The sequence below is a fragment of the Bombina bombina genome, chromosome 10, assembly GCF_027579735.1.
Source record: "Bombina bombina isolate aBomBom1 chromosome 10, aBomBom1.pri, whole genome shotgun sequence".
Lineage (NCBI taxonomy): Eukaryota > Metazoa > Chordata > Amphibia > Anura > Bombinatoridae > Bombina > Bombina bombina.
The window spans coordinates 147,606,113-147,621,368 of record NC_069508.1 but is presented as its reverse complement, the minus strand read 5'-3'; the positions used below and the strand labels follow the sequence as shown (position 1 = coordinate 147,621,368).

The 15,256-nt window shown below is 41.0% G+C and overlaps 1 protein-coding gene across 2 annotated transcripts in view; it reads right to left on the bottom strand.

The window, feature by feature from the left end:
- Positions 1–15,256, bottom strand: part of DEPDC1 (DEP domain containing 1) — a 143,356-nt gene that overhangs the window by 19,487 nt on the left and 108,613 nt on the right. For both annotated transcript variants that reach the window (XM_053693368.1, XM_053693369.1), the window contains 2 exons: positions 6,133–6,309; positions 1,785–1,958 (listed from right to left, as the gene is read on the bottom strand). In XM_053693368.1, the coding sequence (XP_053549343.1) occupies positions 1,785–1,958; positions 6,133–6,309 (351 nt within the window). The remainder of the gene's footprint in view (positions 1–1,784; positions 1,959–6,132; positions 6,310–15,256) is intronic.

Below are 15,256 nucleotides of genomic sequence, written 5' to 3'. Positions count from 1 at the left end.
CGGTCCAGCGGACACATTAACCATATCGCAGCTATAATCGATCAAATCAAGCAACGTGCCCCCAAAAAAGAAGCTCACACTAACATTAATATGAATTAAGCTCTCAACAGTAACCATGAGCCACTGCAATAAGTTAACCCCTTTCCTTATAAAGGAGATTAACTCTTCTCTGTCTCACATACAACATGTGCCTGCTCACTGCCTAAAAATAATCCTGTACCCAGGATTCTAGTCCCAAATCAGTGCAGCAAGTTGATACTTAACCCTATCAGTGCCAGCCTCCCAGCCCCAAAAGACAAATGGCACTTACCTGCACTTCTAGCCGTCCGGCAAGAGGAAAGCTCACAAAGCGCGGAAGGAAACCAACTCCTTACAGAGGCCTGTGTAAAAAGAAAGAACAGAGTAAACCTACTCTGGCTTTCTGTACTAGGGCAGCAAAATGTTAGGAAAACACAGCAAGGCCCACCTTACAAGTTCCTAACTGCTCTAAAGCGACCACTACTCTACTGAAGAGATTGATGTGGACTACAGCTATACCCAAAATCTTGCATGTAGTGAAAGAATTCCGATTTCCTTCAGACACCAAAACTTCACCTCCTTCATTAACAGGGGCAAAGAGAATGACTGGGGATTATGGGTAGGGGAGTGACACTTAACAGCTCTGCTGCTCTTTGCCTCCTCCTGCTGGCCAGGAGTGATATTCCCACTAGTAATTGATGTTGTGGACTCTCCATATCTTAGGAAAAAAAAAAAATACATAATGAACAGAGCCGCCGAGTGCTGAAACGCATTAGTGCGTAAAAACTCCCTGTTACATCACTCACTACAGATTTACAGACTGCCTCTAGAAGTAACATTAGCACAAGAACTGTGCATCGGGAGCTTCATGAAATGGGTCCATGGCAGAGTAGCTGTGCATAAGCCTCACCAACATGCGCAATACCAAGTGTCGGTTGGAGTGGTGTATAGTATGCCGTCACTGGACTCTGGCGCAGTGCGATTATTCACGTCTCACTATCTGTCAGTCAGATGGACGATTCTAGGTGTGGCAGATGCCAGGAGAATGCTACCTACTGGAATATATAGTGAATACTGTAAAGTTTGATCAAGGAGGGATAACAGTCTGGGGCTGTTTTTTTTTTTAGAGTTTGAGCTATTCTTAGTTCCAGTGAAAGGTCATCTTAATGCTACAGGATACAACTGCATTGGAGACAACTGGGTGCTTCCAACTTTGAGGCAACAGTTTGGGGAAAGGCCATTTTGTGCTCCTGTGCAGAAACAAAGCACATGACGACATGGTTTGATGAATTTGGTGTGGAAGAACTTGAGTGGCCTAAACATAGACCTGGCCGCAAAACCTACTGAGCACCTTTGGGAGGAATTGGAACACCGATTGTCAGCCAAAACTTCTCGCCCAACATCAATGCCTGACCTAACAAATACTCTTTGGTTGAACTGGCACAAATTCCTACAGACACTCTAAAATCTTGTGGAAAGCCTTCCCCAGGGGGAGGCTCCATCTTTAGAAGTGATCAATTAAAGTCCCTCTAAAATATCGCTTCAGTTCTGGGCCAGTTTTAAAAACACTTAAATCTTATCACTTTGAGGATAATTTCGATTATTTTACAACATAATCGTCCCCACAAATTTACTTGAATTTAAAGAACATGGAACTAGATTAAATAGAAATCTAGTACAATAGACAGCATTTAAGCCACATCTAACGTCATTTGGAAGTCTGTTTAAGATGCAAAATATAAAAAATGAAGGAAGACCCCTCTAACCTGTTTTAGCTTTTTCTTTTTATCTTTAATTGCCAGGGTTTTGTCCTTCACAATACTTTCCAAAAGTTCCATAATTGCAGCTTGGGAGGTAGCGACCTTCTGCTCCTCAAATTCCTGTGTACTTATCTGTTTGCAAAAATAATATGCTGGATCGCCAGCTGCTACATCTTTAACCTGAAACAGAGATTATCATTTGTGACCAAGAACATTACTTTAGTGCCACAATACACCACAAAACAACTTTAAAGCCTTAAAGGGACAGTCAACCCAAATTTTCAAATAGGTAATTCCTATAAAGTTGCTAACGATTTTTATTTTGCACTATAGCCTAATTTAGTAGCCTAAATAATTTCTAAGCATTACTACTTACTTGTTTCTCGTGTGGCTGTTTAAAATGCCCTCCTGCCCCCTCCCATATTTCGTCATCAGGATCTTCAGTGTCCAGCTCTAACTCGAATAATTCTCGTCCTTCCACGCTCCCGTCTAGGAGACGTCTAGGGACATGAGAAGGGATTTAGAATTCCCTTTTAAAACCTTCCCCCTACAGCGTTAGCGGAGCAATGCGCAAAACACGGAAGCGTGGAAGGACGAGAATTAGCTGAGTTAGAGCTGGACACTGAAGATCCTGACGATCCTGATGACGAAATATGGGAGGGGGCAGGCGGGCATTTTAAACAGCCACAAGAGAAACAAGTAAGTAGTAATGCTTAGAAACGATTTAAAGTGAATGTAAAGTCACCCTTTCTTCTAAGCACCAGTGATAAATTTGTAAATAAAAAACTAGAGTTTAATTCATGATATTTTTGATTGTTCATTCGTTACCTTTATTTTGCGATTATTACCCTTGTTTGAGTTGAATTCAACCTCCTCCCGGCATTATCGTTACGTTGCTGAATTTTTAGATTGACGTGTTGATACCCAATTATCTCTCTAACCACAGGGGGACCCACCCCATCTCAATGACGTAATCTGTCTTCAATGCGCATGCGTCGTTTGCGGCGTAGAGCTAATGTTATCTAAGCTTGTGCACATTTCGCGCATGCGCATTATTCATAAACACGTCGTCGCAATACAATGGTATACGGAGTCCTTTTATTTCCTTTATAATTTGGCTATTGGATTAGTGGATCTGAAAGGGCTCCGTATATCGGTACATTGTTTGATTTTACTTTTCTATCTGAAACCAATTTGATGATGCATAAAAAGCAATATATTTTTTCTATTACTTTCAATACTATGTCCTATATCGCTAAGTAGTTTATATACTTTGCAAAAATATTATGCGCTATATTTACTATTAGATTGTGTTGAAGCGGTTAGACTTTTGATTTTAACGCATGCGCAATTGAAATAATACACGGGAGCGCGCAGTGCCGATATGTAAACAGCGGGTGGAGCCGCTGTTTACATTAGATGGGGGAGAATAAGGAAACTGAGAGTGGGAGGAGCGGGTAAGTGAATGAGCGATGATTATAAGCTAAAATAACATCGCAATAATACATTTTTTTTAAAAATAATTGTGGCGGTATGCTTTAGCGTATGATTCTCTACTAGTATATATAATGCAATATTAGAAAATTTACATTCACTTTAAGCTATAGTGCAAAATAAAAATTGTTAGCAACTTTATAGGAATTACCTATTGGGAAATTTGGGTAGACTGTCCCTTTAAAAGGGACAGTCCACTTGAAAAATGTAATTGTTTAAAAAGATAGATAATCCCTTTATAACCCATTCCCCAGTTTTGCACAACCAACACTGTTACATTAATATATTTTTTTACCTCTATGATTACATATTTAAACCTCTGCAGACTGCCCAATAACTCAGTGCTTTTTACAAACTTGCATTTTTCCTTCAATCAGTGATGTTCTCATAACTATTCTCCTCCACGGAAGAGAGCACAATGTTATCTATATGGCACACATGACCTAGCACTGCCTAGCTGTTGAAGATTTAAATAGCTAATAAAAAGCACGGAGATAAGAGGTGGTTTGCATGGGGCTTAGAAAAAGGCAAACTTAGAGGCTATAAAGTATATTAATATAATACAAATGCATACAAAGTGAGAAGCGCTCTACCAGGAAAGAACAAAAGCTCAGTAGCTTGTTCTATGGCAAGTTACCCCCTAGAAGCAGCCTTTTTTAGCCCAATTGTGCTTTTCATAGAAGAAATCTTTTCTGAAATATATCAGTCTGATCCCGCCAAGTAAGGTCAGTCCAGTCCTGAAATACAAGGCAATTCTCCTCTGAACAAGGAACATGACAACCCCAGACGATAGTTTCGGCCTTCTGTGGGACTCGTCAGTGAGGTGCCAAGTTGAGCGCTTTTCTCTTTTTGCAAATTATGACCAAGAGGAAATTCTCCTTAAGTGTGATGCGGGAAGTCAGACGTGAACCCGTTGCTCAGTGTGCCTAGAGGGATATGGCTGCAGCTCACTAACAAGGCCCACACTAGGCCGAAACATACGTCTGGGGTTTTGCTGTTTCTCTCGTTCAGAGAGGGATTGCCTGGTATTTTGGGACTGGACTGCACTGTTTAGTCAGGATCAGACTGATTATACTACAGGAAAGTTCTTCTCTGTGAAAGGCAGATGTTGAGCAAAAAGAGGCTGCTCCTTGATTGTTAACTAGCCAGAGAAGAAGCTATTATGCTATTGTTCGTTCCCAGGTTGAGAGCTTCTCTCTTTTTATATACATTAATATAATGGTTAATATAACTTATAACATTTAAACATCTAAATTATTGCCTGTTTATAAGCCACTACAACTAGCCTCTTATCACATGATTTTTTTTATTAGCAAGAGACTGCTAATTCATGTGTGCCATATAAATAATAGTGTGCTCACTCCTGTTGAGTTGTGCAGGACACAGCAATAATTGGCTAAAAATCAAGTCCAAAAGATAGCCATGTGATAATGGGGCGGTCAGAAGAGGCTTAGATACAAGGTATCTGATTATACCTACAACAAGCTCAACCCATTTTATTAGATTGTGGCTTCAAATCACAAAACCAGCTAATTAATTTACACAAATAAGCCTTAACAAGCAAATCTCATACATTTTATACTCTGCAGCTGGTAAAAAAAAAAGCAATTGGAAACACATTAAGGGAAAAATAATTTTACAGTAAAAATGTTGGCTGTGTAAAAATGGGGGTGGGTAATAAAAGGGATTATCTATCTTTTTAAACAATAACAATTTTGGAGTAGACTGTCCCTTTAATAAATATACACAAAGTGTTACCACAGCGCAACCCTATTGCTCTACATAGTAGATATGATGTTTTAATTTGTTTTAATATATATTAGATAAAGTTCTATGCACTTAATTTGTTAGAGATTTTTTATATTAGATTTTATAGCGACCGGTCGCATATTGTATTTAAATTTTGTGTTTATTAATAAATAACTATTGCCTAATACAGTGTTTTTCAACCAGTGTGCCGTGGCACACTAGTGTGCCGTGAGAGATTCTCAGGTGTGCCGCGGCAGACTGACAATGCAGGGGTGTTTGTGAATGGATGTCAATATGTCATGTATAGTTTGTAGGAGGCATGGCATGACAGCACAGTACAGTGTGTATATGTATATATATATATATATACATACACACACTTATATACTGTATATATACTGTGTATATATATATATATATATATATATACACACATACACATATATATATATATATATATATATATATATATGTCCTGTATTAGGCTACAATGTGTGATTTTGTAAAATTTTGGGATGGTGGTGTGCCACAGGATTTTTTAATGTAAAAAAGTGTGCCACGGCAAAAAAAAGGTTGCAAATCACTGGCCTAATATATAGTGTGTCTAAAACTCTATTTTGCCGCTGGTTGATTTTTCTTGCTGCACTAGCGCTGTTTCAATCCCTTTGTCATAACCCTTTCTGTCCCTTTAATAAAGCCTTGGATCTACCTTACAAATAGTATGAAGTTTTTTTTTATACTTCATGACTGAAAGGCCCCTTTTATTTTTAGCACTGGTAAATACTATCCAATGCTAGGATTTACCATCACTTTAATATTTTATGAAGATGGCCATTAAGAAACAATACAGTCTACAATCGCCGTGTTTAATATACCAGTGTTAAAGTAATTTTATCACTTCACATTGCTATATTCCACATAATCATTGTTTTCCCAATTTATCTGATTCTACTTGCCCACAGCTTAAGGTTTCAACATTGTAGTGCCCATTACTTAAAATATTTTTTCTTCTTCTACGCAATTTATATTACAGTCTCAGTGTTTTATGTTCCTTTACTGAACCCACACTAGTTACATTACTAATTTCAGGAGGTTTTAAGGTTTAGCATACATGAACTCTCTGAAGATAATGGATATGATCCTGGACAGCAGTTTGCAGAAAACAAGGAACTTGCAGAATTTCTTGGTGATGATCCATAAGGAAAGAAACCAGCCGTGTTGCAAGAAGTTCATCCAAATCCACCTCTTCAGCGCAACACAGCACACATCGTGAGAACGTCTGAATCATCTGAAACATAATGTGCACAGAAGCGCAGGTTAAGGACTCATTCAGCTTAGTTTAAAGATGATGATGATGATGATGATGTAAAAGGACATTGTAGTGTAAAAATAAATGGATTTTATATTTCTTCTGTTACAAGGTGTTTAACCTCTAGATTATTAAGTCTGATGGATATGCATCAACTCCTGTTCTATATCACTGTCTGAAAACATTCTCCAAAATCTTGAAACCAGAAATTTGTCAGCCACAAGAGTGTGTGCCTGTATAACACATGTAATATATAAATAAAGCATATAGAATGTGTAGCTGTAGGTTAGGGACCCAGGTAAGACGAGGACTTTGTTGCATCACCCATCACCACTTGGCCAAATGTCATAACTGTTTATATATATATATATATATATATATATATATATATATATATATATATATATATATATATATATATATATATATATATATATATATATACACACACACACACACAGTATCTCACAAAAGTGACATTTTGGAAATATTTTATTACATCTTTTCATGTGACAACACTGAAGAAATGACACTTTGCTACAATGTAAAGTAGTGAGTGTACAGCCTGTATAACAGTGTAAATTTGCTGTCCCTTCAAAATAACTCAACGCAGCCATTAATGTCTAAACCGTTGGCAACAAAAGTGAGTACACCCCTAAGTGGAAATGTCCAAATTTGGCCCAATTAGCCATTTTCCCTCCCCAGTGTTATGTGAATCGTTAGTGTTACAATGTCTCAGGTGTGAATGGGGAGCAGGTGTGTTAAATTTGGCGGTATCGCTCTCACACTGGTCACTGGAAGTTCAATATGGCACCTCATGGCAAAGAACTATCTGAGGATCTGAAAAAAAGAATTGTTGCTCTACATAAAGATGGCCTAGGCTATAAGAAGATTGCCAAGACCCTGAAATTGAGCTGCAGCACGGTGGGCAAGACTATAGAGCTGTTTCACAGGACAGGTTCCACTCAGAACAGGCCTCACCATGGTCGACCAAAGAAGTTGAGTGCATGTGTTCAGCATCATATCCAGAGGTTGTCTTCGTGAAATAGACGTATAAGTGCTGCCAGCATTGCTGCAGAGGTTGAAGGCGTGGGGGGGGGGGGTGTCAGCCTGTCAGTGCTCAGACCATACGCCGCACACTGCATTCAAATTGGTCTGCATGGCTGTCGTCCCAGAAGGAAGCCTTGTCTAAAGATGAAGCACAAAAAAGCCTGCAAACAGTTTGCTGAAGACAAGTAGACTAAGGACATGGATTACTGGAACCATTTCCTGTGGTACAATGAGACCAAGATAAACTTATTTGGTTCAGATGGTGTCAAGCGTGTGTGGCGGCAACCAGGTGAGGAGTACAAAGACAAGTGGGTCTTGCCTACAGTCAAGCATGGTGGTGGGAGTGTCATGGTTTGGGCCTGCCTGAGTGCCGCCGGCACTGGGGAGTTACAGTTCATTGAGGGAACCATAAATGCCAACATGTACTGTGACATACTGAAGCAGAGCATGATCCCCCTCCCTTCGGAGACTGGGCTGCAGGGCAGTATTCCAACATGATACTGACCCCAAACACACCTCCAAGACGACCACTGCTTTGCTAAAGAAGCTGAGGGTAAAGGTGATGGACTGGCCAAGCATGTCTCCAGACCCAAAACCTATTGAGCATCTGTGGGGTATCCTCAAATGGAAGATGGGGGAGCGCTCGGTGATGTTGTCATGGAGGAGTGGAAGAGGACTCCTGTGGCAACCTGTGAAGCTCTGGTGAACTCCATGCCCAAGAGGGTTAAGGCAGTGCTGGAAAATAATGGTGGCCACAAAATATTGACACTTTGGGCTCAATTTGGACATTTCCACTTAGGGGTGTACTCACTTTTTGTTGCCAATGGTTTAGACATTAATGGCTGTGTGTTGAGTTATTTAGAGAAGACAGCAAATGTACACCGTTATACAGGCTGTATACTCACTACTTTACATTGTAGCAAAGTGTCATTTCTTTAATGTTGTCACATGAAAATATATAATAACATTTTTACAAAAATGTGATGGGTGTACTCACTATTGTGAGATACTGTATATATATTTGCCAAGATGTACACTCTCACTCCATCAAACGACTGCCACCGTGCTAGTGGGATCAATAGGAATGAACAAAAAGACTTGCACTCACTGGTCTTTTCCAAACAAATAGTGTTTACTGTGAGAAGTGACGTTTCAGGCACAATGTAACTAACTTATAGCAATATTCAAAACAAACCCCACCCCCCAATTAGGACAAAAAAAAAAAAAGCCAAACGGTCACTATAGTAACCACAGTCAAAGAATAAACAAAACCATCATGTGATATATATTAGAAGCTGTCTGAGCCTATCATCAGTGATATACTGTGAACAATGACTAATTAAAGCAAGAGGAGTGAATAACATGGAGTACAAATATAGAAAACATCCAGACCAATTGATCTACATAGCATATAAGGGTGGTCATCTAAACTAAAGTCAGCACATTTAGGATAACAGGGCATATAAGCCACATATATGTAGGACACAAAACTCACTTTCCTAGGGCAACCAGATGATCCGATCATCAAAACTGCAAACAAACGTTGCAGCTCCGTCGCGCTGTGTACCCGGAAGCCAGCCATTCTACAACCCGGCACACATCATGGTCACATATGACCAGGGCCAAACAGGCAACGGCATCACGGTCGCCATAGAGATGTTAGTGTTGCGAGCGCAGCAATGGAAACAGAGATGCTACATAGAGGATCAAGTTATACATAGCCGTAAACTATGAGTATAGTAAGCGATCTCCTAGCATAATGGGGCAATCTAAATATTTAATCAGCCCTATAGCAGTGTAGGAGCAACGGGTATAGATTACATACAGCCAACGATCTATAAAGAAATACATCAACAAGTAGCACACACCTGTGAACTGTGCACATTGCACCTACACAAAGGCATATTCCATATGTATATCAGCCAGGAAATCTGGAAAAAAAGGCATGTTATCAACATATATACTATAAATATATAGTGCTTCTATTATAGCAAATGTAAACAGTATGCAACGCACAAAATAGAAAATTTATGCTTACCTGATAAATGTATTTCTTTTTTGACACGATGAGTCCACGGATCATCTAAATTACTAATGGGATATTCACCTCGTGGTCAGCAGGAGGAGGCAAAGAGCACCACAGCAGAGCTGTTAAATAGCTCCTCCCTTCCCTCCCACTCCAGTCATTCGACCGAAGTTAGGAAGAGAAAAGAAAAGCCAAGGTGCAGAGGTGTCTGAAGTTTACATAACCCACAACCTGTCTAAAAGAAACAGGGTTGGCCGTGGACTCATCGTGTCAAAAAAGAAATAAAATTTATCAGGTAAGCATTCATTTTCTTTTCTTTTTTTAAGACACTGAGTCCACGGATCATCTTAATTACTAATGGGATTCAATACCCAAGCTAGAGTACACAGATGATACGGGAGGGACAAGACAGGAAACCTAAAACGGAAGGCACCACTGCTTGAAGAACTTTTCTCCCAAATGCGGCCTCAGCCAAGGCAAAAGTGTCAAATTTGAAAAACTTTGAAAAAGTGTGAATAGAGGACCAAGTTGCAGCCTTGCAAATCTGTTCCACAGAAGCACCATTTTTTGAATGCCCATGAGGAAGCAACAGCCCTCGTGGAGTGAGTCGTAACGCTCTCGGGAGGCTGCTGTCCAGCAGACTCATATGCAAAACGTATGATGCTCTTCAACCAAAAAGAAAGAGAAGTAGCCGTAGCTATCTGTCCCTTACGTTTTCCTGATAAATTCACAAACAAAGAAGAAGACTGACAAAAGTCCTTAGTCGCCTGTAAGTAAAACTTTAAAGCACGGACCATGTCTAAATTGTGTAGAAGTCGTTCTTTCGGAGAAGGATTAGGACACAAAGAAGGAACGACGACTCCTGATTAATGTTCCGATCAAAAACAACCTTAGGAAGAATCCTAATCTAGTACGTAAAACTACCATATCTGAGTGGAAAATAAGATAAGGAGACTCATACTGTAATGCTGAGAGCTCTGACACTCAACGAGCAGAAGAAATAGCAACAAAAAATAAAACTTTCCAAGATAACCACTTAGTATCTAAGGAATGCATAGGCTCAAACGGAGCCCCTTGAAGAACTCTGAGAACTAAATTAAGACTCCACGGAGGAGTAACTGGTTTGAACACGTAACAAAAAAGAAAACGCTGAGATTTTACCCTTTAGGGAACTAGAAAATAAACCTCTCTCCAAACCTTCTTGGAGAAAAGACAAAATTCTAGGAATCCTAACTCTACTCCATGAGTAGCCCTTGGATTCACACCATAGAAATATTTACGCCAAATCATATGGTAAAACCTTCTAGATACAGACTACTAGTCTGAATCATGGTCTCTATGACCGAGACAGAAAAACCCCTGCTTGGATAAATTTAAGAATTCAATCTCCAAGCAGTCCGCTTCAGATAAAACTAGATTTGGGCGAAGGAAGGGCCCCTGAATCAGAAGATCCCTCCTCAACGGAGTTTCCAAGGTAGAGAAGCCATCTCCACCAGATCTGCATACTAAATGCTGTGAGGCCAGGCCGGTGCCATAAGGATCACTGAGGCCCTCTCCTGATTGATTCGAGCAATAACCCGAGAAAGTAGAGCAAACAGAGGAAATAGGTATGCTAGACTGAAGGTCCAAGGGACCGCCAAAGCATATATCAGTTCCGCCTGGGAGTCCCTGGACCTCGACCCGTATCTCGGGAGCTTGGCATTTTGTCGAGATACCATGAGTTCCAAATCCGGTTGACCTCACTTGATAATCAAGCTGAATAACACTTCCGGGAAGAGTTCCCACTCCCCCGGGTGAAAGGTCTGCCTGCTCAAGAAAACTGCCTCCCAATTGTCCTACCTCTGGGATGTGGATTGCCGACAGACTGCAAGAGTGGGCCTCCGCCCATTGGATAATTTTGGTTACTTCGGTCATCGCTAAGGAACTCCTCGTTCCTCCCTGATGATTGATGTAAGCCACAGAAGATATGATGTCCGTCTGGAACCGGATAAACCGGACCGTGGCTAACTGAGGCCAAGCCAGGAGAGTATTGAAAATCGCTTTAAGTTCCAGAATGTTTATAGGAAGAACAGACTCTGACCTAGTCCAAACTCCCTGAGCCCTTTAGGGAGCCCCAGACTGCCCCCACCCTAGAAGGCTAATGTCTGTTGTCACAATCACTCAAGACGGACTGCGAAAGCAAATTCCCTGGGAGAGATGATCCAGAGATAACCACCATTGGATTGATCCCTTGTCTCCTGCCCCAGTAATATTCGAGGAGACAAGTCTGCATAATCTTCGTTCCATTGCCTGAGCATGCTTAACTGCAAAGGTCTGAGATGGAAACGAGCAAACGGGATGATGTCCATGTCTATGGTGGTTCCTAAGAATGTTACCCTTGTATTTGGAACTAAGGAACTCTTTTCCAAATTTACCTTCCACCCATGAGATTGTAGGAAGGACAACACCAAGTTTGTGTGGGATCTTGCTAGTTGAAAAGATGGCCCCATGACTAGGATATTGTCCCAATAGGGTGCAACTGCAATTCCATGTATTCGAAGCACTGCCAACAGATATCCAAGAACCATTGTGAAAATTTCGGGAGCTGTTGCAAGACCGAAAGGAAGAGCCACAACTGGAAGTGTTTGCCCAGAAAGGCAAACCTTAGGAACTTGTGATGATCCCAGTGGGAACATGCAGGTACGCGTCCTTTAAATTCACCGTTGTCATCAAATGACGCTCTTGGATCAAGGGAAGAATGGAACGAATAGTTTCCATCTTGAAAGATGGTACCCTGAGAAATTTTTTAAGCTCTTGAGGTCTAAAATTGGTCTGAAGGTTCCCTCCTTTTTGGGAACTTCGAACAGACTGGAATAAAATCCCAGACCCTGTTCCTGTACCGGAACAATCACTTCCAGGCTGGAAAGGTCTCTTACGCAGTGTAAGAACGCATCTCTCTTGTCTGGTCTGTAGCCAATCTTGAAAGCAGAAACCTGCCTCTGAGGGGAAAAATATTGTATCCCTGGAGACATTTTCTATCGCCCAGGGATTCCCGAACATCTCGAACCCAAACCTGAGCGAGGAGGGAAAGTCTGCCCCCTACAAAATCTGGTCCCGGATCGGGGCATGCCCGTCATGCTGTCCTTGATTTAACAGCAGGCTTATGGAGTTTTCCCTTGTTCAAAGATTGATTGTGTCTCCATGCAGGTTAGTCTGTTCCTGATTGGAGGCAGTAGAGTAAGGATTTCCCTTGAAATTTCGAAAAAAACGAAAATTGCTCTGTCGTTCCTTTTATTTGTTTCTCTTATCCTACAGGAAAAGGACAACCCTTAACTCCCGAGATATCAGAGATAATCTCCGACAGGCCAGGTCCAAACTAAATGTTTCCCCCTGAAGTGAAATAGCTAGCAGTTTACACATAGGGGACACATCCGCAGACCAAGGCTTTAACCATAAGGCACTGCGAAAATCATGATTTAGGCGAGGCGATTTTTAACCCATCAGTGAAAGGGCACTCGCTGGAAGGAACATCTAGTCACAGCTGGATTCGAACTCTCGACCTTCAGCTTTGAAGGGAACAAAGTTTACCACTAAGCCATCGTGGGACACTATCCTGGCTCCCAGTTCTAACTTGAAGGGAGGCCTCCATGAAAAAAGGAAATCGCTAGTTTAAGAGCTTTTATCCTATCCTGGATTTCATCCAAGGAAGTTTCCGTCCTGATGGCATCAGACAATGCCTCTAAACAATATGCCGCCGCACTAGTGACGGTAACCATGTACACCGCTGGCTGCCATTGTAAGCCCTGTTGTACATATGTCTTTTAAGTAGACCCTCTAACTTCTTTCCATAGGGTCATTGAAGCCACAAATATCCTCTATGGGAATAGTAGATCTCTTAGCTAAGGTGGAAACGGCTCCTTTCACCTTGGGAACCGTTTTCCCAAGCCTCCTCGATTAACAAATGGAGGTATTCCAGGTTAAACCTTCAGATAAATGAATTACCCAGTCTGAGATCTTTCCCTCAGATACTACCGAAGAATCTTCCTATTCAGGCCTCAGGGAAGAAACATTCGGAAAACGTATTCACAAATGTAACATATTTCCTCTTGCGCCAGTCCCGCAGCATGGGGAAAAAATGGCAAAGTAACTCCAGTAGGAGATTGAGATGAAGCGCAGGGCACTGCTTGTGAGGGCTATAACATTGGGACACTTGAGGAGAAATTTGCTGTATAAATTGAACCTTATCAATAGATTCTTAAACAGTATCTGCCTTAAAAAAAAGGAGTTGACAAAAAAAAAAAAAAAAAATCTATCTGGACAACCCAACGTTCTTCACATAGATGAACAGAAAAGATTGTGTATTCACATCAGTATCAGAGCATTAAGTTAACAAAGGGCATCTAGCAGGACCTCTGTTCCAAAAATGAATTATCAAATAAAGAGTTGAAATTGTTTATTAAACATTTAAAACATATAAAGGTGATACTGTGTGTCTTTAAATGTTAAAACGTCACCTTTTATTTTTGCGTGTTACTGTGTCTTTAAATGTTAAAACGTCACATTTTATTCTTTTATTTTTGCGTGTAGAGGAAAAATTAACGGTACTCAAATGTAGAAGAAAGTCCCTACACCTCAGCTTAATTCTTCCTGAGTAGTCAACAAAGTCCCTCTGACACCAGAGATATCTCTGCAGCCCAAAAGACCGAACTCAGCATTGTAGTGCTATCCGGTTCTCACGCAGCTCACTAAACACTGCCCTTATCCTACTAGCAGGAGGTAAACATTGAAAACGAAGAGTATAAGCAGAGTGAGCAAGACAAATTGGCGCCACTTGAGGCTCCGCCCATCGTGGGCGTTATCAAGGCAAATCCCGGTCACCATTATTAATTGCAACGGATTCCTTTTGAAAAAGTTAAGCCACCGATAGTGAAATAAACAGACTAAGTCTGGAGCCAAAATGGGTCTGCTCCCTGCTAGCCAGCAGCTTAGCCCATCTAAACATCAACGTTCACCTCATACTGAGCCGTTTCCTCCTTTCTTACATAGACCCACAGATTTAAAAAAAATCCTAATCTCTCCTCAGACCCAGTGCCTGCTAAGAAGGTGCTGTCTAAATTATCCTCCTCTACAAATAGGAGTTTCTATGTCCCATAAATTAAAGTGCTCCACTTCTTCTGAGACCTTACCCCAGACCCAGAATAAAAAGTCAGCACTTACCTTTTAATTCTGCCCGATAGCAAGGCAGCTCAGCAGGTTTAAGAGGTCCTCTCCCTCCCATAGCCCTGTGGAAAAGGATAACGCCTGAGTAATCTTACTTAGGCTATCAGGAATAGGGCATCATAAATATATGGGAGGCGCAGTGAGAATTATGTCCCACAAGTTTCCATTGCTCTAAAGCCACCAAAGCTCTACTTAAGAGACTGATCTGGACTACGGCTACACCCCAGAACAAAGCAGCACAATCTTGTACTACTTTAAAAATAATAAACTCTTGATTAAAGAATCTTATCTAACACCTCACTTTACCACTTCCTATCACTAACGTAGGCAAAGAGAATGACTGGGGTGGGAGGAGCTATTTAACAGCTCTGCTGTGGTGCTCTTTGCCTCCTCCTGCTGACCTAGAGGTGAATATCCCATTAGTAATCAAGATGATCCGTGGACTTATCGTGTCTAAAAAGAAAAATTTATGCTTACCTGATAAATTTATTTCTTTTTTGACACGATGAGTCCACGGATCATCTTAATTACTAATGGGATATTCACCTCCTGGTCAGCAGGAGGAGGCAAAGAGCACCACAGCAGAGCTGTTAAATAGCTCCTCCCTTCCCTCCCACTCCAGTCATTCGACCGAAGTTAGGAAGAGAAAGG